A 26,776-nucleotide genomic window follows, 5' to 3' on the forward strand; every position below is an offset into this window, starting at 1 on the left:
AAGGGCAGAAAGACTCCCTTGATCATCTGATCTGCCTGAGTGTAAAACACGATCCTTCAATGTGGCTGTCTTCATTGACAGCCCGTGCCACTCGGTGTTTGTGATGGTGCCTTGAAACACTCGCAGGTGACACATCTGATTTACCAAGGGAGATCTGATTTAGCTCAGCACTGGTAGGCCTGCTCTGGATGTGCTTGGAGACAGGGATGGGCTTCACATGGGAGACTAACAGGCCCAGGAAGGAGTAGTGCTCTCATTTCCAGTCATTGTCCCCAATCTAGGTTAGAGTTGAACTTCTGCCTCGGTATGGCATTGCCAAAATTCTTATCTTTTTGAGGTAAAACTGATTCTTGCAGATATTTTGGTCCTTGAGATAAGGAGGGTGAGTATATGTCAGCCTTACTTGCATTGAAACCAGCATCTTCTTACTGCTTTCATCCTTCTTTTAAAGACAGCTGGATGAAGCACTTCATATTGGAGTAATTGTCAATTGCTTTGGAGAATTTTGTCATGTTCAGGCAATTGCAGTCTTCCAGGTCAGGCTGTCACTAGCACTGAGCTCTAGATGGTAAGTTTTGTGGTGGGAAGCTCAATAATTTACTTGTCCTGAGCTAAAAAGCAAATCATTGAGGCCTCCGGCTCAGCTGCACAACAGTGAAGACCACATGGGTGAAGGAGAGGGAGCTGCAGGGTTTTCCTTGTTCTTGCCCCTGAATTTCTGCCTGTGCTGCTGCTTTGTTCCTTCTCAGCATCTTGGTTGCAGCAGTATCTCTGCTCATGTGAAGATGCAGGAGAGCAGCATGGAAAATAGAGCAAGGCAGCGTGGGCCAGCCAGGAGTGGCGTTCACTGGAATGGTGAACTGGGTCAGAAGAAATAGCAGAGCTGTGAATTCAGCAATTTTCATCCTTTACATCAGGAGAAAAAAAGTGCCTTGGTTTCCCATCCCCCTGTGGTGGGAAGGGGTTAGAGCTCGCTCTGTTGGTTATGGCCTTCTGGGGCCTGAGCTGTGGGGCAAAAGCTGATTTAATTCTCCTTCCAGTCCCTGTTTTTTCTGGTTGTCAGGATGAGTACAGTGTATGCTGTACAGCCATGAGTCTCCACAGCATGGAATACTTATTCTTCGCTTTGTTTCCAGGGCAATCCCCCTACTTAATCATTGTCCTGCAGATACAAACAGAAAAAATCAGGCAAGAACGGTCCCTTCTTGTTATTTCTTTAGTATTGTATTTTAGGGACAATTTTAGGATTTATAAGGACAGTGAAATGGTAGCATGGCATTGTGCAGACACTTCTGTTAGCAGGGACTGCCTCTCTAGCAAGAAAAATGTGTGCAAAAGTGCCTTAGCAAGTTACTACAGAAATACTTCTTTCCCTTCCCAGGTTATGTACCAGTCCTGCTGTAAAGTTTACTGACCTATGAGGAATCCCAGTACAATTCACCAGAGTGTGCCTTAGTCTGTTCCTGACATCAAAACTTTCCTTCAGTGACAGTCCCCAGAAAAAGTGGTATAGGTGGATGTGGCTGGGACTTTTTGCCCCAGGCAATTCCTTAGCAAACCACAAGCCTGAGGGCTCTGGAGAGGCCAGCTAATTATAAAAAAAATCCTGGAAAAGAGAGGTTGGAAGGGGCACAGGAGGTGACCTAGTTCTGCCCCTGGCTTAGAGCGGGCTGGCTTTGATGCTGGTTGTGCAAGGGTTTGTTGATGGCATTTTCTCCAGCTGGGTTGGAGTCCACTTGAGAAGAAAGTTTGCTGTTTCCCCAGCCACGTGTGTGGTTTTGGGAATGGTGGCTCCTGTTGGGCAGGTCTTTTGGAAAGCAGCAGTTTTGGGGCAGTATCTGAGAGACTGGACTTGGGCTGATGGCAAAGATATCCATTTTCTCATGCAGGGTGAGCTGCTGTAGGAGTACTTTGCTTAAACTCGCACTGGAAGCTCTGGAAGGAGTGCTGAGAGCAGGCTTGGGGCCTCTTGTATGTCCAGTTCTTGGGGGATGTCTTTCCATCTGCTTGGCTGAAGCCAGGCATCGGGCAGCAGTGGCTCTGCTGAGCTGCCTGTGCACCAGGTCAGTCACCAGGTCACCCTGTGACAGTGGCCATGGCATTTGTCAGTCATAGGTGCTCACAGCCTGGAACTGACAGGAAAACTTAGCTGTATTACCAAGTAAAGCAGAATAAATAATACAATTCCATTTTAAGATTGAAGAAATCCCTTTTTTCCCTAGTTTTGTGTTGCAGTTAGCCTAAGACTTACTTTATTTTTCCTTGTGAAGTTACTTCACTTTGTCGGTGTGCTTAACCTGTGCTGTCCCCCGTCCCTGTGCTGCCAGGTGGAGGGGAGGACCTTGCTCTGCTGATGGCAGGTGATATTTAGTAGGAGCTGTTATTGCGTTGTTTGCTGATGGTCTTTGGTTTTGTAGCTTGGTTAGGCCGAGCATCTGCCAGCCTGTGTGTCCAGGTGTCTGGAATTTCCAGGATACTTTACACCACCCTCCCTTTCTGAAGGAGGAGAAGGGGAATGGAAGTCTGAAAAGGTCGTGGGTTTGTTAGATTTTTTTGAAACAGAGTATTGTCAACTTAGTAGTTTTTTGGTGTGTTCTTAACAGTATCTCTGTTCATATATCTGTTGGTCTTGCTGTCAGATACTCTTAAAACAAGGAGTTCACATTCTTGTGGTGTCCAGAGCAGTTAAGGCCAAGTGAAGTGCACAAGACAACGTGGTCTGTGCATGGGGATATAGTGGTGGGTGGTGTTTCAGCTCTGCCTTGTATTTCATGCTCAAACATTGCTCTAATGTGCAGGAACCAACAACTCGAGTAGTTTTCTGTCCCCTTTGGGGAAAGCTGTTAAAATGGGAGATGTTGAATCTTTAGCTGTTAGGAAATGATGCATCAAACTGCGCTGAATGGAAAACTCGTTCCACAGGAGGTAATTTTAGTAGCTGGTTCATTTTACTTCAGGGGAATCTGCATCTGGCAGATGAGGGAGGCAGTCCCTCTCCAGCCTGCTTCTATCCCAGGGGTGTTGGAGGCTGGCTACTATTCCCTAAGCACTTATGGCTCCCCAATAGAAGTGCAAAGTGTTGCTGTTACTATCCTAATGCAAAAATAACAGACCTCATAAAATTTTGTCAGGGCCTTCCTTACAAAAGGTTTAATTGTGCAGGGAGGGCTGGCAATATTTATTTGCATGCAATTTCCTGCCCCAGGGAGCTGGAGATTGTAGCAGACAAAGGACAGATGAGGGGTTGGAGAAGGGAGGCAATTGATGGAGGTGACACTTGGCACGTATCGTGCTGAGGCTGTGGGTTTTGTAGGGCTTTTTATTCTTCCTTTCACATGCTGGTTAGTTTACTTACTGCCTTGTTTTGTGCTTTACTGCACATCTCATGTAGCCTGATAATCCCTTGCCATTCCCTTTCCCTAGCCCCAACCAAGATCCTGTCACCCTTTCTGTCAGAAAAGAGACTTAAGAGTGGTTCTTGCAGGTTGTGTTCCGACTAATAATCATTTTCTATAATTTTGTCTATTGAACTTGGGCACAGGGTACAGTCAGTGTCTTAAAAGAATATTCTAGCTCATAAAACTCCAATTTGATAGCAGCTCAAAACAGTTATTTTCAATGGTTCTCTAAAGATGCATCTTTGTTTGGGGGATATTTTAAAGGGAAGAGCCTACTGTTTCTTAGAACTAATGAAAAGAACATTTAACTTTGCTGTTACTTCTTAGGTAAACAAAAGCATGTGCATGTCCAGGGAGAACTGGGAAGGGTTTGTCTTTAGCCTACAAATGTGTTGTAGAAGTAAATTGGGGAAGAACTGCAAGCCAGGTGTGTGGAGCATCACACCTTGCTCGTGGACAGTGCATTGGCAGCAGCTCTGCAGAGATGTTCACACAGCAACCCTTGCCTGGTGCCTCAGCACACACACACTGTGAACCATGTGCAGCTCGCTGTGTCCAGCAGTTCTCATTTCACACTCACTAAGCATCAACTTGTAAAAATCATCTCTCCAGGCTCCTTGTTGAGGCTGTAATGTGCAAAGCAGCGTTGGAGTCAGAGTAGTAAAGCCTGAAGTTAGATTTTGATATGTAGGACTGGTGAATGGTGATGACATTTCTGATGCTCAGCTTGGCTCTCTGACCCTTAAGACCATGTTACAGCCATCCCATCCCTTTGCCTTTTATTGCTGGATTATTCATGTCAAATTTGTGTAGTCCTGTGGGCTGGGCTGGGGCTGTGCTGCTGAGTGGGAGGGAGTTGGCTCTGTTTGAAAGCCTCAGCACAACTGCCACACCTGGAAAATTGAAGTGTGTTTGGAGTGGTCTCTAATGGCAGCATCAATCTGCATAATAACAGTGGTCTCATTTTGCCTCCACAGAAATGGAAGCGGTTTGGAACTTGCAGAAGCAAGGTAAGGATGTTGGAAAGAATAAATGAACGAAATTGCTGTGTCTGTTGGGAGGGGGGGATGAATGAGAGTGGATTGTGTCTGGAGATGCTGGGTTCAGTTCTTCAGTGCCTGTGGTTTGTAGTCTGGATTTATCTCTGTCTCAGATCACTGAAAGTCAGGACGATAAGCTTTGCTATAATGGTGAGCTGCTTGGAGAGAAGCAGCGTCTCTAAAAGAGCAATAAACCCAATGTCAAATTAGATTTAATGACTCTTCCTTATGTGTATACAAAATTGCTTTCTATTTCTGGTGTTGAGTGTCACATCCAATAATAAGTTTTGAATTCTGGTGTATCCCCACAAGTCACCTGAGAAGAGGTTTTGTGTGAGAAGAGCTGTATGTGGGGACCTGTGTGCTGCTGTGGGGAACAGGCTCTGCTTTGGGAGGGCCAGTCTGGCCTTGGGGTGGCTTGGCCAGGGAGGGGGGCATCCAAAGGAAAAGTCTGCTAAAAAGCCAAGTACCCTGTGTTTATTTTCATCCACAGGGCCTGAAATTAGCTTGTCCAAAACATAGAATTCTGCTTTCTTTCAGATCCCAAAAGGATAATCACTTATGATGAAGCCATGGATCGCCCGGATCAATGAAGGTAGCAAGACAAGACTGCCTGTTATAACCTTTCTGCAGCATTTGTGCTGTTCGTGGGGGACAAAAAGGCTTTTATGCTCCTTCTAAATCTTCAGTGCAGCAGAGGAACCATAACTAGAATCACAGGATAATATATACAAAAATATATATAGTTATTTAAAAATGGCAACTGAAAGTAATTAGACTTCTTAAGGAAACTGAAAATTTATTTCAACAAGACTACACACGTGATTATTTAATCTCCGGTACTGAATAGATTTTTTTCTTTTTTCATTTTTGTTTTGTTTTTGTTTAAAGAGTGAATGCAAGTGATTAAGGAATACAGACTCAATTACAAGCCTGGTTTCAAAGTTCCTGCTGTCGTCTGCAAGGGCAACAGCAACCCACTGGAGAGGCATTTCCACTTGACAAGGTTTCTGTTTCTTGTTCTGTGACTGTAGTGACATACTAATCACAGGGAAATCAGGATGATTCACCATCCTTCATCTCCCCTTCCACCTCCCTTGTTTGGTTTCTTTTTTTTTTTTTTTTTTTCTGATTTGTTTTCTATTGAATGCTGGAGAAACACCTTGAAGTTTGCAGAGTTTCTTTTTTTTTTTTTTTTTTCCAGAGAATTATAATCCGCATGTTTTGCCAGGAGTAAAGCAGCAATCCTATGCTGGTGATACTGTCTTAAAAGGATCATTCTGCTGAGGGAAAGATGGTAATACTGCAGTTCTAGGATGCATGGTGAAGCCACACAGTTGACCTGGCTCCTGTTACACGTTGGACTATTGCAACTGAAGAGTTATTTAATTTTAAAAGACAACATGGAAAAATAAGCAATCTGTTTAGGCATTTAACATGGAAAAAAAACAAAAAAAAACCAAAAAAAACCCCCACTGTTCCCACAGTTTAATGCCATTGTATTACTGGGAGCAAGAAAAAAAAAAAAAAAAAGACAAAAAAAAGTATCTCCTGCTTTCAACTGTAGGTGCTTCATATTTGCTCTGTCTGTCTCCTAACACTAAATGTGCTGGATTTTTTTCCCATTTTCATTGGAAAACTGAAGAGGAATTGAGTTCTGCTAACTTTCACCCTTCTTGAATTATTTTTTATCTTAAAAAAAAAATCAAAATAACAAAAAAATGAAAAAAGTTAAAAAAAAAAAAAAATGGGAATTTGAATCCTTTTCAATTTGTCCATAGAACGCCAATGGCTGGGCTTCCTGCCCCTTGGAAATGCTCTTTTATATTTTAATGCAGTCTGTGTATTTCCGGGCTCTGCTTCTAATTATCTCTTAATAAAAATATATTTTATTACAAAAAAATGGAGGACTTAGGAATGAAAATAATAATTTAAAAAAATAATAAAAAAAAAAATCCCAGGGAAAGGAAAGCTTCCTAGCAGTGGTAGGGAAGGCTGAGCGGAGTGCAGGCTCCAGCTGTGTAACCCCTCTGTCCTGTTGCAGCTTGTGTAAAGTGTCCAAATCATCTGGGGGTTGGGTAGTTTTTCTGGGCTTTTTTAAAAGCTGGGAAGTTCACCAGGGTCCAGTGCAAGAGCAAGAAATGAATAAAGCAGAAATGGATTTGTTGGCCAGCCCCTCTGAACCCAGTGCTCATTGTGGGTGACTGTGGCCTAATCCTGGCCCCTGGGTATCCAAATCAGCAGCAGTTGGTGTCACCTAAAATGAGACTGGACCCTCTGGGGCACTACAAGGAATAGATAAATCCAACATTTTGGAATTCCCTTTGGTTTTAGATCTGCACATCAAGCCATCAGGCTGCTGTCCAGTCACCAGAGGGTTCCACAGGGCTCCATCCTCAGCCCATTTCTCTCCAACATCTCATTAACAACCTGGATTCAGGACTCAAAGAAGTGCTAATTTTGCTGACACACTAAACTGGGAGGAACTGTTGACTCCCATGAGGGCGGAGAGCTCTCAACAAATTAGAGATGGGCAATCACTAACTATGAAATTTAACAAGGGTGAGTGTTGGATTCTGCACCTGGATAGACTGGGAATGAGAGGCTGGAGAGCACCACCACGGAAAGGGAGCTGGGGTCCTGGTCCATGGCCTGTTGGATCTGAGTCAGCAGTGCCCTGGCAGCCAGGGGGGTCAGCAATGTCCTGGGGGGCACCAGCCCAGCATGACCTGCTCTGCTCTGCTCTGCTCTGCACTGGTGCGGCCGTACCTCAGATTCTTAGGGCACCACAGTATAAAAAAGACCCCTATTAGAGAGCATCCCAGGGAGGCCATGAGGATGGGGAAGGTTCTGGATGGGAAGCCTTATGAGATCCCTTGGTTTGTTCAGCTGGAGAAGAAGAGATCTCATTATGGTCTTCAACATCCTCCCACAGGGCAGCAGAGGGGCAGGTACCAATCTCTTCACTCTCACGACCAGTGACAGGGATTAGTCTGAAGCTGAGTCAGGGGAGGGCTAGGTTGGATAGCAGGAAAAGGTTCTTCACCCAGAGGATGGTTGAGCACTGGAACAGCCTCCCCAGGGAAGTGGTCGCAGCACCAAACTTGTCTTGAGTTCAAGAAGAGTTTGGACAATGCACAGGGTGGGATTCTTGGAGTGTCCTGCACAGGGCCAGCAGTTGGACTCGACGATCCTGATGGGTCCCTTCTAACTCAGAATACTCTATGATTCTATTGCTTTATTTTTTTTTTTTAACTAGGAGTATGTAGCATGTGGTTTTTTTTAATTGTTTTTATACTTTTAATAAGATTGTTCCTGAATGAGACACTTGAGTTCATGGTGGGACAATGAAACTGAATTCTGTACCTTGTGTAAGACGCCCGCTTTCTGCCACGCTTGAACATTTGACTATGGATTGCCTACTCCATTTGATGTATCCAAAGCTATATAGTATAATACTGAGTGTGATACTATATAGTCATCATGTATTGTATCAGTCCAGGTTCAGAAATGTGTGGTTGGCCAGTTGCAAATAGTTCTGTTTCACCTATAAACTGTACCACCTCTACAGGTGTGTGTAACTTTGAGATGTATAACATGTTTACAGATGTGCCCGACATCTAGTCCTCCGACGTTCCTATTTTTAATTCTGTTGAGTCTCCCAACTGCTTGCCAAAAGTCAGAATCGCCTCCAGCTCTGCTGCTGAAGAGCTGGGGCGTTCCTGAGCCTTAAAGTGTTGAACAAACTGGACGGTGGGGCTGGGAAAATGAAGGTGGAAGAAATGTTCTTTTTCCTTTTTTAGTATTATTATTATTTTCAAAAAGTTGAAGGCTAATAGCAAAGTTTCCAGTTTGTTTTACTGGCTTTAAGGCTCCGCTGAGTATTTATTTGCCTTGTGTAGTCACTTGTCGCCTTAAGGGCTGGGTTCCATTAAAAAAAAAGAAAAAAAAAAGACAAAAAAAAAAAAAAAGACAAAATCACCCTGTTTTGCTTTCCTGGGGTCTGTGCTGTCCTGTACCCCTGCCCCAGGTCCATGCTTGGGGCAGGGCAGGAGTTGAGAAGCACTAACCCTGCGCCTCTAGAAAGGTCTGAGTCTTGCTGAATATTTGAGGACTCTCATCTTGGCCTAGTCCAATCTGTCACCTAAATAGCAAAAGAAATGCTGAGAGAAACGGTTCGAGCGATGGGTTGGGCTGGGTTTCCCCCGATGCTCATCTCTGTGGCTTTGCCTCGCCAGCAGGACCCATCCAGAAACACCCTCGGCAGCACCTTTTCTGCTGTATTTCTGACCATTCTCTGTTCAGATGTCTGTCTGTGTGTCTCCATGAGCTCCACGGCGTGTGCTCAGCACTAAGCAGTTAGGAATTCCTCTCTCTGAGCTCCTGTAGCTCCGGCTCCCTGGTATTTCTGGGATAGACTATTGCCTAGAGGCAGGCAGGACCATGGAAGGAACTTCCTCATGCTGTCGTGTAACTCACCCTGTTGCTGTCTGCAGTCCTCCCCAAGCCCTCACACAATTCTTAACTGAGCACTTATTAAAAATATCTTAATATTTAATCTGTTTTCTGATTATTTTTGTGTAAACTTATAAAAAAAAGAAAAAAAAAAACAAACTGAAATTGAGCTGTGATTAATTTAGCACATTGAAATAATGATAAGGTGTTACTGATAAGTCTCATGTTTTGTTCTGTTTTTTTGTTTGACTCAGAGTATTAGTACTGTAGCATAAACCAAATACAGCCCAGAAAGGGGAGCAGCAGCCTCCTGTCCTGGGTGTGCACCCGAGGGTGTCTGTGGGGGCGAGGAGCCAGCAGTGCGAGTGCGAGCATCTGACCTGTGAGGAGAGCGAGCGTGTATTTATTTGTGCCATTGTTTTCATTACACTGAGTAAAGAAAATTTTAAAACAAAACCCCCTAAGTACGTGTAGTATCGGAAAGCGGCACTAAGGGTGAGATCATGACCTATTTTTTTATTAGCTATGAAGATACTAATTCAGGTTAAGGCTTCTCTATTTCTGTTCCCGTTGTGAGTCCTTTTCCTCTGGTTTCCTTTCCAAGCTGTGTTTATTGGAGTGAGGATTCCTGCACAGGTGGGGGCTGTCTCCTTTCTCCTCTGGTCATTCCCCACCTCTCCTCTGCCAGCGGGTTCTTCTGGGTGTCTCATACAGGTTCTTGTGTAATAGAGACTAGAGCGTGTAGTGTCAGCCAGACCCAGCTTGGGATCTGCTTGCTTTTTGGTGGATCATAGAGTGTTCCATGTGCTCCAAGAGGTGATTTAACAGCTGCTCCATGACAGTGGTTTGGGGCTTTCAGTTTCTGCTCTCTCCCATTCCACCCATTTGGTGGATTGGCAAAGCAATGGCTTTCAAGCTTTGCTTGGAGTTCAGTTTTGTTTTAAATGCACCTTGGTCCTCTGTGAAACCTGGTAGAAATCTTCTGTCTCTCCTGTCCTGACCAGTGGGTAGCCCCAAGGCATGGATTCTGTCACTAACCTACTTCAAACCTTTCTGAGCTAGTGAATCACACTTCTTGCCTTTCCTAGCTGCTGTGAACTTCTTTGAAATGTGGAAAGAAACCCAATTCTCACTAGGTTGTGAGTCCGGCAGCTGGGAGCGGGTGATGGGTGAACCAGCCAGCTAAAGGGAAAGGAAAATTGCTTCCTGCTAGGAAAAAAAGAGAGCTGGAAGTTGTGCTCCCAGTTGTGTGTGTGATTAGTGCTTTCACCTTCAAGAGAGCATTATGGTAGCACCACAGTGTCCTTTCCCAAGTGGCCAGTGGGTTACCTCAGGGACATCTGGGAGCAATGGTGTTCACAGCCAGAACTGCTGGTAGTTCTCCTGTGTGTCCAGGGTTTGATCTTGATTCAGTAAATTGCTATGGTGTCCCAAGCTTTCAGGAATCTTACTTTCTCATCCCTAGAACACTTTTCTGTCCGTCCATCTGTCGTGATACGTTTTTTTACATAGGCTGTTTACAAGGGAGCTGGTTGAGGTTGGGAGGGGGGAGAACAAAGATTCACCCGCTTTAAAGCTGCTGCACGTTTTCACACTGGTGTGTAAGGCAGGAGAAGGGCTGGTGTGGTGGAGTATCCAAGAAAGCCAGATTAATTCTGGGTTTGGCCACCACCAGAGCATTTTTCCATGTGGGAAACCCCTAGTGCACACAGCTGGGAAGCAGGAACCAGCGCTGGTGGGAAGATCTTGATGTGCTGCCTTCCAGAGCTTGAAAGGTTTTCCCAGTGCATGTTACACCCCAGGGTCAGGCTGGCTCCTCTGTCCCACCTGAGATCTTCTAAAGCAGCAGGAGAGCAAAGCTGTGGATGTCTGGGGAGGTCAGAGAGCCCTGTGGTGGCCTCATGTCCTGGGCATTAGCCCACTCCCTGTGCTGGGACTGGAGCAAGAGTCCTGCCTGTTTCCTCACCAGGGGATGCTGAGCTGGATTTATCTTGACTGTTAATCAGAAAGCTTCGTGTCCAGAGCTCTAAAGCCATTTTGTAAGATAGCAGTGTCCCTTTTCTACAGCCTTATTAATGAGTAGAGGATCTTTAAAAAGAAGAAAACAAACAAAAAAAGGAATTGTTCGTTTCTTTCTGTGGTATGAAACTTGTGTACTGCGAACTTCTGAACATTTAGCAAAAATACAATTTACAGTTTTCTTAAAAAAACAAACAAAAAACAACCCAACAAAAAAATCCCCAGCCTGTCTGCTTTCCATACGGTCTTTCCTCAGGTGCTAAATAAGGGTTCCAAAAATGGATACTGCTTTAGGAGTTCCTGCTTTATTCTTAAAATACATATTTTTTTTGCTTAGGTGTTGTAAAGATATTTTAACAAGAATGTTTTTTTTTTTAATGTAAATAAGATTGTGTCTTTAATTTTTGTTTTATCTCCTTTTTGTCCATATTGAATAGTCTTAATTTTCATTTTTATCCTTTTGAGAAGGACCCTCTTATGCCCCTCCCCGAAGACATTTCATTAAGTGTTGCTGCATTTAAGAATGAATCTACAACTGTTCATTGTCTTGGATTAATGCTGATGCTGCTGCTATAAGTAATCCTGAAAATCAAGAATGTGTGATGCACTTTTGTTTCTTGTTTTTGTTGTTTTGGTTTTTTAACATGATCATGTAGTTCCTCTGCAGATAGTTGAACCCTCCTGTAACACAGCCACTAACTGGGGAAGCATAGGAACTGTGGGAGCCGGGGTGTAGGACAGGGTTGGACCCGATTTTGGTGCTGACCTATGGGAATTTCTATGCAAACGCAAGCAAAGGAGAACTCTTTAACTTGAGAGAACACTGTGCTTTTTTTTATTTTTATTTTTTTTTCCTCTCCTTCCTTTTCTCAAGCTGCTATTGGAAAGGTAGTGCAAATCCCTGAGGTTTTCAGCTTCTCCTTCCTCCATGGCTGGTGGTACAGGAAAGGTGCCTGAGTAACCTGTAAAGTAGAAAAACCTCAGTCAGCTCTTGTCTCATCTCTGGTTTTAATATATTTGTTTTCTAGATGAATTTATAGAAGGAAATTGTCATCTCTACAAAAAGATCTTTTGAATGCTTTATCTCAATGTGAAGCTAACCAGCAGTATTAAGGATTGCATGGCCTCCGTCCTGCCCTTATCCCAGTGCTGGGGACCCACCGGCTCCTTCTCCACCTGGGGAGCGCTCAGTGCTTGGGCTCAGATCTTTTCCAAGAAAAAAGGGAGGTGAAGCCATCCACCCAGCCCAAACCTGCCAGTAAAAGGCTTAGGGAGCAGTGGAGGGAGGTCTCACTGCATCAAGGTGCTGCCGTGAGGCATGGGCAAGTCCAGAACCTCTTCTCTTTCTTTATGGGTCACACCTGGACCATGGTGGGGGAGGAGTTTACTGGAGGGGAAAAAGGGATTTTACTTGACTATTTATAGAAGATCCTTTAGGAATATAAAGTATCTCTCTGCAAAGTGAGAGAAGAGTAAGGAAGGTCTAAAGTCGTGTTGGAAAAACACTTGGGGATTACAACTGCCTGGAAAATAGTCTACAAATACATAGGCCAGAGCTCTCTGCCTGTTTAGTTTTTTCAGCATCAATTTATTTCTTTTTCGGCCAGCGTTTGCTCTTTTACACACCAAGGTGTGTGTACATCTGACTCAATGTGCCTTGCATGTGTGCTTAGTCTTTCTGGAGAGAGGTGGTGGGGTGTGAGCTGGGGCATGGCCAGGAGCGCCGTTCCCCATCCACAGTCGAGGGTTCCTCAGTGTCCTGGTGACCCTTCGGATGAGAATGAGACCTGGACTCCAGGCTGTGTAGTGGCTGTCTTAGCTTGAGGATGACGTCCTGTGCAATGGCACCTGTGACTTCAGAAGGGAGTGGGAGGGAGAGAAAGAAAAGCTGCTTCGCTCTTCTGCGGACAAAAAATCGGCATTGCCATGGTTTGCCTGCAGAGCCGAAACAAGCCGAGGTCTGGAACCGGCTTTGCTGGAGTTCAGGCTCTCTGTGGCACCGTGATCCCATTATCCAGGGGATTTATTCTCTGCCAGGTTGTGGTTCTTGTTTCTGTGGGGTTTACAAGATTTTTTTTGTAAAGGAGAAGTCAACACACCTTGCTTGAAGTTAACGAAATCCAAACGCTTGTGTTTGCAGTCCGTGACTTAGAACTCCAAGCTGTGCAATTCTGGGTTCTCCATCTCCTGCCCCAGCGTGTGATGATTCTCTCCAAGTCTTTCTGTAATTCTGCCACAGTAAATGTGAAAGCTTGCTTGCATTATTTTTTAGAAATGCATTTTGCACACTCGGGTTTCACTGAAGCTCCGTGAAAAGGTTAGTTTGAAGCAGATGAATAAAGCTATGCACATGTTTTGAAAGTTTAATTTGTGTCTCATTACCAGAAGTGACTTATCTGCCCTCTTTTGCATTCCTGTGCTGTCATTGCCTCCATTCTCTTCACCATCTCGGAGGGTATGATGTAAGGTGACAGTTCTTTGCTGACAGCTGTAGCAGAAAACTGGCGCTTCTTGATTTATTTAGTAGCCTTTCTCTCTCCTTTGCTTTCTCTGTATCTCTCTGTATAGCTATATAAATATATATATTATTTTTTTATTTTAAAGAGCCTACTTTAGTAATTGAATCGGAGGGAGTGGGGTGTGCTGGCTTGTGTCATACACTTTGTGCTGTCCCCTTTTTGTCTCCGGGAAGAGCGTGGTGGTGGCACCCACCGGTGTCCCCATGGGGACAGGGAGCCCCCACACAAAGCAGCTTTGGGGAAGGGATGGAGACCAGTCCACTGCGCTGCAGGCCGGTGGTGTGGGCAAACGCAAGGCTTCTAATGACAAAATGAACCAGGAGGAATCCTACGGCTGTGTATCCCCACTGGGAGGCAGGAGGGACAGGGTTCCTCACTATCCTGCTGCAGGGCTGGAGTGGAGACTGGGTTCCCTCCAACCTCGGGGGTGAGAGCTTTATTTTGGTTTTGTTTTTGTGTGTTAGGCGCATTGGGTTGCAGGTACCACCTTTGGAAACGTGTTGCTTAGCCCAGAGCCTGTGTGCGGGAGAATTGGGATTTTGTGACGGGAGAAGGACCCTGACAGCTTTCTCCTCCTGTTCCCTTCGCCATGGCAGAAATTTGTACTAACTTGACAGCTTTTTTTCATACAGAACAGGGCTGCTTTTCTATCTACCATCACACGTGTACTTACACACCTTCAGCAGCTTCTCAGCCTCTGGAGGTCCTCAACTTGTTTACTGGGGGGACTGATGCCCCTCTCTCCCCCTTCCCTGAATATTTCAGTGTTAAGGGCGGTGCAAAACACAACCGCATGCTTCGACTGCGAGCTGGGGCTGGAGAGATCCCTGCAGGCAGAGCCAGGCGGGGTCTGTCTCCTCTCCTGCCCCCCTTCCCTGTCGATAAGTTCTCATTTCGTTCCTGGTTTGTATTCAAATTGCTGTGAGGGGTTGTGCTCTACCTTCTCAGGAGCTGAATTACCTCTGACCTGCTGAGAGGGGCAGCCCCTCTTTGGTGTCGATGTTGTAGTGTGCGACCACACCGATCAGTAAAGGTAGTCTTTGTTTCCTTCTCCCCTCCCCAGTAATTTCTGATTAGGTTAATGCACTCTGTGTGCCCAGCTGGAAAAGCGTAGGCGTTTTCCCAGTGGTGAGAGGGTGGCTAGAGGAGTTTAGTGTAAAACCTGCTGTAGCTGTGTCTGGCGCAGCCCCTTGCGCTGGTGTGGGTGATGTCACGGACTGTAAGGATAGGTAATGTCCATGAGCTGTAATGGCATGATGTATCTTTACCAATGATGTCATACTTCACACTAAATGTTTAAGAAAAAAGAAAAAAAAAAAAAAAAACTTAGCTGAAATTTTGTTTATTCTGCACCGACAGGTCTTCAAAATTTATCCAAATTTTATTATTTTATCAGGAAAAAAAAAGAAATTTGTGTAGATCGAATACGTTAAGACAGACAATAAGTGATGTAAATTGTTGAATAAAAATTTTAAAGTTTGTGGGTGTCAGTGTGACTTTCTTTTTTGCGTTTTCAGGGAGCAGCCTGGGTGTAGATCCCAGAGGCCTGAGCCCATGAGCTGTGTGTACACAGGTGGGGTGGAATCCAGCTGTCCTTTGCTTTGTCAGGAGAAGGAGAGGGCAGGGAGGGAAAAATCCAAGGGTTTCTGTGCAACCATGGAGGTCTGAACCTCCCTTAGTGTGAGCCCCACCACACTTCACCCCAGCTTAAAATAAGTAGGAGAGAGTCTGCTCCCTGCAACCTCAGTCCCAAACACACAACAGCAAACACACACCAAGCTGATTTATCTTTTTCTTTCAGTCACATTTATTGGCAATTGTGGCAGTCGGTACCGTTTTGGGAGTGTTGTTCCATAAGCAGTGGCAGAACGAGAGGGGATGGTTATTTCGGGAGGGGAGTATTAGCACCAAGAGGGAGCTGGTGAGCTTTCGAAACCTTGCAGAGATGGACTGGGCAGTGAGGAGCTACTGCTGGACACGCCTGATAGATTGGATCTGGGAGGTCTGGGCATGCGAACCCCACTCTCTCCAGTGCTTGTAGTCTCCACCGTGGTGGTCAAATTCCAGGACGTACTGGTAGCCACGGTAGCCGGGATACTGGTAGCACACCCAGCTGGAAGAAAAGGACAGAGAGGTAAGCTGGGGGGGTTACAGGGTGTCCCCCTCCCACCGTGGTGGCACAGTAATGGCAGAGGATTGTCCCTGCTGCTCCTGGTCCTTGGCCTGTCACTTACGCTCCACACTGGATCTTCATGGAGCCCACTTCGTTGTTGGCCCAGCCCATGGCCTGCAGCGAGGGGTAGTCGTCAGCAATCTCCCACTGGCGGCCGATGAAGTTGTCTTTCTCGAAAACGGTGATCTTGGATTCCTTGTGGTTCTGTGGGGGAGAGCAGGGGATGAGGGGGAGGTCATGGGTCCCTCCCCAGCGTGGGTGGGAATGGCAGGGCTGTCACTCCCTACTCATTGCTCAGAGGGTTCCTGGAGAGGGAACTGTTCAGACCCTGGATCTTTGGAGTTTTCTGAGTGGCTGGGAAGTGCCAGCTATGCCACAGCTACTATGTCAAGCTGGCTGTCCCCTAGCTCAGGTCTAGTACAGCTTTCCCAGTAATTCCTTCAAAAGCTTTAAAAAACAGGACAGAAAGAGCAAATCCTGCTGGGGTTTTGGGGGGAAGCACTGAGCCTGCCCCTGGTGTAGCTGTGTTTTCCCTTCCTAACCTCACTGCCATGGCCTGGCATGTTTTAACGGGCTCAGAGCTCCGTGGGACACTCACAGCAGAGCAGACGGGGCGGAAGGACATCAGGCGCTCGATGTGGTAGGCGTTGCTGCCGCTCCAGGCGTCCCAGCGCGGGTACTCTCCCCTCTCCAGGATGAACTGCTGCCCGCAGAAGCCGGTGTGCTCGTAACCCACCCAGCTGCAAAAACAGAGCGAGGGCTGCCAGGGCTTCCTGCAGCAGCTCGGGGCATCCTGCTGGGAGCTGGCATAGGGGTAGGATGTAGGTGCGAGGAGGAGGTTGGGGTCTGGCCTCTGCCCACAGGTTGGGAGGAGAGGAAGTGGTGCTGGATGTGGGCAGAGAACCAGGGAGTGTGAAACTGCATCTGGTGCTGGGGAGGCACCCACACGGTACCCCTGGCTGCAGTGGGAAATGAGGAGATCCTGGGGCCCATCCTGCACAGGTGGCCCTTCTCCGTGGCTGCTCTGTCATTATCTATGCAGAACAGCATCAGTTCAGAATGCCCCACCTGCCCTTCTCTCCCAAAGGCTAATTTCTTACTTGTTTCCCAATTACAACCTGACCCTGCTGGAAAGACCTGGATTCCTGATGCCCAAAGCAGGCAGAGCCCATCTGGCTCTGAGCAGAGAGCAGGGACCTATGGCCTTTCCCCCTTCTGCCTTCCCCTCTTTGCTGAAAACAAACAAGGAGAGGGGAGTGGGATGCCTCTAACATGCAGGACACATTCTGCAAGCCCTGGTGTTGCCCACGCCTGTCCCCAGGCACCTGCCTGTCCCCAGCGTGGGGATGTCCCCTTAAGAAGGCTGGGGACAGAGCTTGGGCTGGGGGTTGGAAGGTGGTGGGCACAGGCTGTGCAGTGCATGGATCCCCTGCTGATGGGGTACAAAGGGTGCTGAGGGGGTCGAGGGTTTCCTGCCACTGACCCAAACTGAGCCCCAATGCCATGTCCTGCAGCCAACCCGCCCTGTGCAAGGTGAACAGCCTGATTAGGAACACGTCAGCGGGAGCAGGGAGCTGATTACAGCGTGAGCACGCACGCTGCTGTAATCCCATTAGCATTACACATCCTAAAGATAGCAGCACAAATCCATCCCGTCTGCTCCCCGCCCCGGCGGGATGCGCACGGCGGGCACCGCTCCCCACACTCCTCCTCCCTGAGCTGCTCGGGAGGTGCCACGGAAGATTCCCGTGCACAGGGAGAAGCCCAGCTTTGCTCCCTACCCCTCTCAGGACTGGAGAAGCTGCGGGAAGGTTCTGCCCTGGTCTGGGAATCTGTGCAGTGCAGGGAAAGCCCAGGGCAGAGCAGGGCTGGCCCTGGGCAAGAGGTGGCTCTCTAGGGCTGGTGCTTCATGACACAGGCAGGATGAGGACCAGGCTAAGACAGGCCACTCACTGAGCACTGACCCTCTCTGCATCCTTGGGTGGCAACTCTTCTCCAAATCTGACTGGTCCAACACTGCAGGAAGCAGTTTTGGGTAATGCCAAAGGTATTGCTGCTGTCCTCTGGCCCTCTCTCTGTATCAGTGCTGCCCGGGACAGGCTGCTCTGCCCTGGCAGGATGGGATCCCCCCATGCCTGGCTTCCCTTAGCTGTGCTGCTTGGCTCCAGCCAAGCAGAGCAGGGACAACTGGTCCCACTCCAGCTTTGGGGACCCCTCTGTCAGCCAGCCCGCCTGGGAAAGCATCCCCTCCACAGGCAGCCGGGTACTCACGCGCCACATTCCACCTTCAGGGAGCGGATATTGTCGAAGCCACATTCCATGATGTTTGGACAGGCCGAAGTGAACTCCATCCTCTTGCCCTGGAAGTTTTCTTGGTCGTACACGGTGATCTGGAACAGAGAGCGAGCTGCCGAGTTGGAAACTGCCCAGCAGCGGCCCCGGGCAATTCAGCTCCTCTTGGGGACGGAGGGTGGCTCCGTCAGGGAGAGCAGAGGCTGCCCCGGGCACCCCTCTGGGCTGGGACACAGCCCCGCACGCCTCCGTGTCCCTGCACCGCTGGCCCCGCCACGCCCTGCCTTGGTGTTGAGGGAGCCGCAGGCTGGCCCCCGCTCCGCTCTCCTGCTCACCCCTGCGGACATCAGCTCCCGGGGCAGCGGTGCCGTCCGGAGAGAGGAGCGGAGCCGTTCTGGGACGGGCGGGTGGCAGGGCTGTGGCTGGCGGTTCTCCCGGCCTCTGCTCCGAACGCTCTAGGGCAAAGAGGATTAACGGGGGAAAGGGCGAGGGGCACCTCCCCGGGGGGCTGCGGCTGAATTCTCCTCTCCCGTGACAGCTCCAGGCTTCGACGGGATGCTCCTCACTTGTGCACGTGTTTCTCCTCTCCCTCTCAGCTCCCTTCTCGACCTGTGGCCCTGGGGCTATCACCGGAGCCCTTGCGGCTGCTCCCTGTCTCGTTCCACAGTGCCCACTGCCCATGCTCACCCTGTCGGCATGGACAGGAGAGAGTCAACAACAGCCAGTGGCTTTTGGGGGGACTCTGTAACTGTCTTTCACGGAATGGCTGCTAAGAGCAGTGCACAGCTGGCTCAGGGTGCTGTGAAGAGCCTTCTGAAAACACCCTGGAGGTATTGCAGCAGGCAGGAGGCACATTCCTCTGGGCAGAGGACTGGGGTGCCTGTTTCCTGTGCCTGTCCCTGCCTTGCTGCCCTCTGTGCAGCTTCTCTGGCCCTGGAGGATGGGCTTTGCCCTTCTCCCTGTTCCCTACCTGCACACAGGGAAAGGTGAAATATAGGGGATGCGAGGACATACCTTCCACGGGCCCATGGGAACAGGCAGAGGGTTTGTCTGAGCCATCTTTGCTACTGGATCGGTGTCTGGACAAGGAAGGAAAAGCCATTTTTACTGCAGCATGTCCCTGTACACCCCTGCTGCCTGCCCACAAGGTTGGGGGACGACTCTGTGCCCACCACCCACGGCCCCTATTCGAGGACAGCTGCCCCACTGCTGGGGACAAGCCACACCAGTCACAGCGAGACCCTCCTGGCAGCCCCAGGATGGGGAAGGGGGCACAGTAAGGGGCTGTGGGACACATCCAAAGCAGGGTGCTCCCATCTCACCACTGCAGTGCCCCTTCCCTCCTCCCTGCCACGGCACGGAGGCTGCGCGCCCACCAGGGCACAGTGCCGAATCCCCCTTTCTCCTTCCCCGAGGCCATCCCACTGCTGGGAAAAACACCCCTGAGCCAGAGCAGGGGGCTTCCCTGGGCACAGGCTGCCCTGTGCCTGGCAGTGTCCATCAGACCCACCCGATCCCCTCTCCCTGCCCGGTGTCCCTTGGGAAGCACGGTGGGCTCCCATGGACAGCCCTAGCTAATAGTGGGAGATGCCAACCGGCGTGCTGTGCCGCTGGCTGCCGGGAGCGGAGTCCCCTCCTATAGAGGGGCTCTCAGCCCCCCTGCCTTCCAGTGGGGTCTTGTGAGCCTGTCTTATGCCATGGGAAACAGCGACAGTCCCTCTGGGTGTCTTTTGCCACCAGGCAGGAGGAAGGGTGTCTGCCCAGCCAGCTGGCAGAGGATGGGTGAGGTGGGAGAGGTGCGCATCGGTCCAGGACTCACCTAGCTCAGGCGGTTACTGCTGCTTCGCCCATGTAATGTTTGCCTACTTCAGCGGCTCAGCTTTTATAGGGTACTGCTGGCCGGGAACCGGTGCCAGCGTTTGCAGAGCCGTCAGCACAATGCTTGCTCTGGCATTGTCCTGCTGATCCCTGGAGATTTCAGCTGCTCATCCCCATGGTCTGAGCCACATTCTTAGGGAAAAAGAAAAAAAAAATTTTGATAATAAAAAAAAAAAAATATTCAGGGTGGCTGTTTGCACAGATAATCTTGGGCACAAATGACTCAACGATTTGACCGCGCTGGCATTTTCCAGGGGCAATGCACCGCGCTGTCACGGGGTGAGCCTGGGGGCTGGCCTGGCCCTGGCGCCAGTTGGCACCGTGGGGACAGCAGGGACACCTCCCCGTGAGACCCTGCGGGTGGTGGGCTCAGCAGGGTGTCTAGCAGGCCCTGTCACTTCGCTTCACCAGCCAAGGCATGTTCTCTGTCACCGTGTTGCTGTGGACACCCTCCTCCCATCACAGGCGAGGAAGGCTGGAGGTGACAACTGGCACCTGGCAGACCCATGTCCCCACAGCCACGCCGAGCCACAACGTTCCACACAGCGCTGCCACCGCTGCAACCCCACACTCAGGACACCTGCCATGGCCTTGGGGAGGCCTCAGCCCTGCGGTGCCCACAGCCACCAGCCCCACAGCCCCCTTCTCATGCGGGGCTCCCGTGGGGCAGACACTGCAGGCCCTGGGGCACCACGGCGGGCACAGCCCAGGCCGTCGGGGGTCACGAGGCGAGCGTGGCGGCTCGGGCTGCTGCCTCAGCGCATGGCTGCCAGCACAATGCTCGCCCGCGTCTGACTGCCCCTTTTGTCTCCCCGCTGGGCAGCCGCGGCCGCACAAAACAAAGCGCCCCGTCAGCGCTGCCTGCAGCACGGCCTGGCGCCCGGCCCGGGGGACCCTGCGGGGACGAGCGGCGGGGTGGCAGCCGACCAGACGGGCCTCGTGGGGCTCAGCGGGGTCCTGGGGGACCCCTGCTGCGAGCAGGGCACTGCCCTGACGGGGGAAGCTGCGGTTTGTGGGGGTCTTTACCTTCTCTGGCTGCTGCGAGATGGGGATAGGGGTGATTACTGGGGGCATCACCGTGACACGGAGCCGTGGGGCTGCACCCCCAAGCTGACAGTACCACCACATCCCAGCAAAACTGGGTCAGGGAATGGGAAGGGCAGGACCGGCTGCCCTCTGCAAGGATGCCAAAATGGGGGGCAGGTGGTGGGATGCTCCTGCAAAGCCTCCCCGGCACTCTCCCTGTGCAGCTGCTGGGGGCATCCTGGCTGAGCGGGGAGGTCAGCTCGGAGCTCACCCTCCAGCTCGCTCCAGCTCCTCGGACATACCCTGGTCACGGCTCCGGCCACCCCAGAGTGTGGAGGCTTTGCCAGGAGCCTGGTGCCACTAGAGGGAGAGCTCAGCCCGAGCAGGTTGGGACATCATCGGCGCATGCGGGTGCACGGTGGGTGTGTGGCACTGCACACCCCGCTGCACCCCACACAGGTACCTGCCTCCCCTTGCAACAGGAAAATTGTCTCACACTGAAAACCACCCCAGAGCAAAGCCTGGAGCTGGCAGCCACCCCAAGCCAGGGGCAAGGTGGGGGGAAAGCCCCCCTGCACAGCCCACACTGGTGATGGCCGGGGATGGGTCACTCTCAGCAGATAACAGGACCCCAGTATGGCTCAGGCTGCTGTGGAGCCCCCAACCCCTCACCCTCCTCACAGTACTGGTGGGGCAGGTGTCCCCCCGTCAAGGACCTGGGGGCACAGCGGTGAGTGCCTGGGGAGCCAATGATGCTGGTGGGTCCACAGGTTGTCTGGAACAACTGGTTTTTCTAGATCCAAGAGACTATAAAAACGCAGTGACCTATTTAGGGAACCCTGCGGTGCTGCAAAACAGATGCTTCCCCTGCCAGCCCAGCTCCAGGCCCTTGCCCTGGCCAGCCATCTGTGTCTGCCAGGGGCACGCAAAATGCCATTGGCACTGGAGCTCTGTCCCGCTTCTCCATAGAAAACCCTGGGCAACACAGACAGTTTCCTTGGATGTGGGATTTCCTGGTGCCTGGGGAGCCCCCTGCCAGGGAGAGCCGCTCAGGGAAACCCAACCTGTTTCTGGCAAAGCCAGACAGGATCAAGTGGACAGGAACAGCTGGTCAGCTTGCTGGAAAACACAGGGTGTTTAGCTCTGGGGATGTGGCAGGAGAGCGGCTCCAGCGGGTGGCTGCTGGCGGCAGGGCTGTGTGGCACTAGGGACCCGGTGCTGTCCCACAGCTCGGCGGTTCCAAGAGGCATCAGCACATCACCACCTGCCCGGTGTGATAAGGAAGCAGGAACTGCCACAGGCTGTAACCAGCTGTTCACCCGCCTGTGCCAGGGAGCAGGGCAGAGGAGCAGACACAAAGTGTGTCCCCTTGCCACTGCAGCTGGAAAGCCCTCCTCAAAGCTCAGTTGGGCTCTGCTGCCCTTCCAGATCACTCAGTTCCATCCCTGCTCTCTGGATGGCTGCGGCTCCCTGCACTTGGTGCCACGTGCCTGGGACAAAGGACAGTGTGACAAAAGCAGGCGGCTGCGCTCACTGCCGCCCCTGCAAGGGCTGCATCTCCTCCACTACTGCATCCCTCAGGCCAGGGCCCAGCCCGGGGCTCCTTGCTCAGCTGCCAGCTTTCTCCGCCGTGCCCCATGTGTCCTGCTCCGCTGCTGCTGTGGGATGGTGTCCTGGGCAGCGGCTGCAGGCTGGAAATCACAGCCAGCTTTACCACCACGAGGGAGAAGGACTTGTGACACCCAGACAGATGTGTCCCAAAAGTGGCTCAGCCTGATGGTAGGAGAGCCAGGACCACATGGCTCAGGCAGCAATGGTAGGATGGCAGCAGGGGTTTGGAGTGGGTCCCCTGGGGTACCTTGGGACAGGGCACTGTCCCTATCATCTCTTTGAGCTTCTCAATCAGAGAACTGGAAAGTGCTTTTGGAAAGAGCTTGTGGATGCCTCTCTCTGGGGTCCCTGCTCCCAAAGCCTCACTCCAGCTTCCTTAGGCCCAGTTGCTCCCACACCGGATAGGAAGGGAGGTCGTCCCAGCACTGATACGGCAGGGCTTATCCTGAAACCATCTGTCCCAGGATTCTTGCTGTGTGTGACATCCCAGAGCTGGACACCAGTGGAAAGGGTGTAACAAAGACTGTGCTGCTGTCACTGCTGGGTGTGCTGGGAGATGCTCATTGTTAACCGTGGGCTGTCTCCTGGACAGAGCAGCCACTGTGCTGTCAGTCAGTCCCTGCAGGCTGACAGCTCTCGCTGGGGACAGGTGCTGAGGGAGAAGCTGCGGAATGGCTCCACAGGCAGCTCTGCCATGGCCAGTTTGGTGTTCCCCGCACTGGGGCCAGCAGGCACCAGTCACCCTGCTCCGGCCGGCAGCCTGGAGCCTTCCCTGTCTGGATCCCTGTTCCTAATGGGATTCTTCCCAAAAGGAGAACCCCAGGAGTGCGTGTGTGCATTGCGGTCTGCGTGTGCCCCCAGTGCGAGCGTACAACACGTGAGTGTGAGGCTCGGGGTGCGTGTGTGTGCGGGAAGTGCCGGCTGGACGGTCACGGTGTGTGACCGTGACACACCGGGGGCTGTGCCCACACCGTCTGCGCGTCTGCGGGGGTTGCGGGCTCACCGCCGCTCCCGGCTGCGTGCGGGCGGTTGGGCCGATCCCAGGTGCGCCCCGGGCCGTGTGTCCCGCTCCGTACGGTGGTCACAGCCGGGGTGGGGGGGTTGCACAGGGTGTGTGGGGCCGTGTCCCCGCTCCGTTCGCTGCTGCCCGGAGCCGCGCCCGGCGCGGCGGGCGGCGCGCGCAGAGCCGGCAGTGCCCGCCCCGGTGGGGCCGCCCCGCCCCGCCCCGCCCCGCGCCGCCGCCGGGGCCCGGCACCGCCGCCGCCGCCACCGGGCCCCGCTCCGCTGCTGCCGCTGGGTGAGTACGCGCCGCCATCCCGCCGGCACCGGCCACCCCCCGCCCCGCGGCCGCCACACCGGCACGCACCGCCCGGCGCGGGGCGGGCCGCGGCTGCATCGCCCCCCCGGCAGGCCGGGCCGGGCCGGGCCGAGCTCCGCCGTGCCCGTGCCCCCGCGGCGTTGCACAACCGCTGTAGGCGGGTGGGGGGGTGCGGAGCCCCTCGGTGCCGCCCCCCGGCTGCGGGGTGCGGGTGTGCGCATGGCTCGCTCTCGTCTCGCAGCCCCCGGTGTCACTCGTGTTTGCATGTGTGTGTCACCTTGCGCAGGGGGTGTTTCTGTGTGCCGTGTCCCTGTGTGTCCCCCCTGCGGGATGCCCTGTGTCAGGTGCTCCGGGTTGGGTACCCCAGCGCTCGCTGCGGGATTCCCCAGGGCCAGCCCTGCTTCCAGGGAGATCCCGCTGGCCTGGGCCTTTCCCACACCACCGGGGAGTTGCATCCAAAGCCATTAGCCTGGCTCGCCACTAACCACATCTCTGCTGGGGCTGGTGCCACTGGCACCTGAGGCACCTTTTTGGAGTGACAGGGGTGGGTGGCACTCGGCGAGCTGCCGTGCTGGGGGTGCTGGGGGGCTCACAGGGCTGGGGCCACCCCAGCACCTGTTAATTTTCCCAGAGAGGAATATATGGAGCGTCACACAAGGGCTGGGAAGTGTGTCTATCCCTAAGTCGTGTGGTTTCCAGCCGGCCTGTGAGATGCAAATTGTCTGGTCAGCGAGTGCCAGAGCTAAACTTAGGGCAATTACAGGAAAGTGTGGGCACATGGCAATGTATTCCTACACCCCAAGGCTGGCCCTGGCACTCTGGCACTGGAGGACCCCTGTTCACTGCCCCATCCCAGTCAGGATGTGTTCCCACGGCTGAGTGTTCCCACAGCACCTGAATCAGCCCTGGACTTTGCCCACTGACGAGCTGTGGCTCAGCCCTTCACCTTTGCCATGGGCTGGGCCAGGCAGGCCATCAGGCTGTGAATTTGGGGCCAGAAAAGGGTGATAAGTGAGGTGTGCACCCTGTGCTGAGGGGGCTGCAACCCATCTGAGCCCCCAGCTGGTCTTGGAACCACGTCCCACCTGGCAGCCCAGCTAAGATCCTGCCCCACTACCTCTGGCTCTACCCTGTAAGACCTCTTGAGCTGTGTCATTCCCCAGCTTTGAGGCAAGGCACCTTGCACAAATGCTTGCACCCCATGCACCCTCCTGGCCTGGGGTGACCCCTCATAACCAGTCTGGGTCCACTTTGTTGTTAAGACATGGGGTTCCTGCAGCAAGAGGGCCTGAAATCCTGTTCTGGGGAGAGCCTGGTGGCATCTCCTGGCTGTGACTCAGGTAGATCCGGGATTGTTTTCCTCTTGACGCATTCCAGTGTTGTCCATAAGGGAAGGCACTGCAGAGAGATTTGGAAACCCCCTAAATTTCCTTGTTCTGTGGAAAACTTGTGTCCAGCAAGGAGCCATCACGCAGGTCAGCTCTCATTTGGCCTGCGTAGGAGGTGGCCTGGCTGCTCGGAATCGCTGCCAGCAGCTCCTGTTCCCTGGCACGGCATCATCCCTTCCTGGCTGGGCACAGCCAGGGCATGGGGTACCCCAACACAGTGTGCCCAAGGAGGCGACAGCCGCCAGTTCCTGTGCCAAAGTGACGTGAGAGCACAGCCCTACTGCTGGCATCAGGGAGCAGAGCAGGGAGGGCAGGCGACCGTGAAACTTGCTGTGCAGGTCCCTGCGCGGGAGTGTGTCGGACGAGATTGCGTCTCGAGGAGGGAAGGAGTGGCTGGGAGTTTCAGTGAACGCCTTCCTCCCTGCCTGGAACTCCCCAGAACCCTGGCAGGGACGTGGGGGCTCATGGCTGTGCTGGGGGGACATCGGGGAAGCTGCATCCAGCTCCTGCTTGGGTGGCTCGGAGAGGACTTTTGGCTTGGGGAGTGTTGAGATGCGTTTCCCTTTCTGCCATCTGGCCCTTGCAAGGTGACGTTCTCATCGTTCTCCAGCCCGGTGTCACAACAGCATCCTAGCGTGCGATCCCAGAGTAGCATTCTAGCGTGCCTGGCCTGCAGCTCTCCCTTCCCTGTCACGGCTCATGCATGCCACTGCCCCAAACACGCCTGGCCAAGGGGAGCAAGCCCGGGCTGAGTCAGGAAAGGCGTGTTGGGTGGGAATCAGGAGCGAGGAGACACTCGGCAGCCACTTCCTTCTCACGGCATCGGGCTGGAGGCTTCTTGGGGAAAAGGCAGCAAACCACAATGGCATTCCACACGGGCTGGGGGCATCAGTGGAGGGCGGATGCTGCGGTCCTCTCCCCAGCCCACAAAAGTCCTGTCGCCCTGCCCCACTGCTGCCTATTGTGGCCCTGAGTGGGGCACACGTGGCTGCAGCAGTGGCTGCCAGTGCTGCCTGATTAGCGATGCAGCTGGGAACGCTGTTCCCCCTTTTTGTTGAGCGTACAAAGGCTGGGAGGCAGCCTGTGTGCCGGGAGAGAAACCACCGAGGACAAAGAGTGCGCTGGCCGCCTGTCTCCCGGTGCTGTGGGTCTAACCAGCATCTGCCTGGCGAGTGGCTCTGCTCCCAAGGGACCCCCAGGAAGGACCCCAGCAGCCCCCTCCCTGCCGTGGGGTGAGCACTGGGTGCTCCCAGGGGTGCAGCCCTTTTGTAGAGCTTCAGGGATGCCCAGGCAGCTGTAGCACGTGTCACACAGCAGGGACAGGAACAGGTGCAGGTGGTTCCTGCCCTGCCATTGTCTGTGCTGAGGCCCTGGCATGGGGGAGCAGTCTCCAGGATGGCATGGCCACGGTGCTCTTTGTGGCAGCACCTGCTGTGGGTCATGAGAAGGAGCTGTGCTGTCCCCTGGCTCGGGTCAGTGATCACCCTGCAGACAGCAGTTCTGACAGAGAAGAAAGGAAGTGGGCTGTTTTCATGTGTTTTGGGGCCCTGCCCTGCCCAGGTCCTGCTGTGGGTCTGGGTAAAGCCCCAGGTGCTGCAGGGAGGGCAGAGCAGCCAGAGCCCCAGGACTGGGTGGTGTGGGCACAGCTGTGACAGCCCC

The 26,776-nt window shown here is 52.4% G+C and overlaps 3 protein-coding genes across 7 annotated transcripts in view; 2 read left to right on the forward strand and 1 right to left on the reverse strand.

Moving 5' to 3' along the window:
- The window catches only part of NUFIP2 (nuclear FMR1 interacting protein 2), a 42,584-nt gene extending 27,800 nt beyond the window's left edge, over positions 1–14,784 (forward strand). For 2 of the 4 annotated variants that reach the window (XM_058854518.1, XM_058854515.1), the window contains exons 3-4: positions 4,376–4,408; positions 4,979–14,784. In XM_058854518.1, coding sequence (XP_058710501.1) covers positions 4,376–4,408; positions 4,979–5,031 — 86 coding nt within the window. In that variant the 3' untranslated portion in view covers positions 5,032–14,784. The remainder of the gene's footprint in view (positions 1–4,375; positions 4,409–4,978) is intronic. The other 2 variants (XM_058854516.1, XM_058854517.1) reach the window with 2 other exon arrangements.
- Positions 14,785–15,337: 553 nt separating this feature from the next.
- Positions 15,338–19,747, reverse strand: CRYBA1 (crystallin beta A1). Its single transcript, XM_058854427.1, is given in 7 exon segments — positions 15,338–15,544; positions 15,666–15,808; positions 16,203–16,344; positions 17,876–17,994; positions 18,911–18,975; positions 19,716–19,728; positions 19,730–19,747. Coding segments are annotated over 7 exon segments (648 nt in total). The 3' UTR covers positions 15,338–15,396.
- Positions 19,748–23,634: 3,887 nt separating this feature from the next.
- Positions 23,635–26,776, forward strand: part of MYO18A (myosin XVIIIA) — a 36,543-nt gene continuing 33,401 nt past the window's right edge. For both annotated transcript variants that reach the window (XM_058854128.1, XM_058854130.1), the window contains exon 1: positions 23,635–23,708. The gene's annotated coding sequence lies outside the window, so the exon portion shown is untranslated. The remainder of the gene's footprint in view (positions 23,709–26,776) is intronic.

The sequence above is a fragment of the Poecile atricapillus genome, chromosome 21 (assembly GCF_030490865.1).
Source record: "Poecile atricapillus isolate bPoeAtr1 chromosome 21, bPoeAtr1.hap1, whole genome shotgun sequence".
In the NCBI taxonomy this organism is placed as follows: Eukaryota; Metazoa; Chordata; class Aves; order Passeriformes; family Paridae; genus Poecile; species Poecile atricapillus.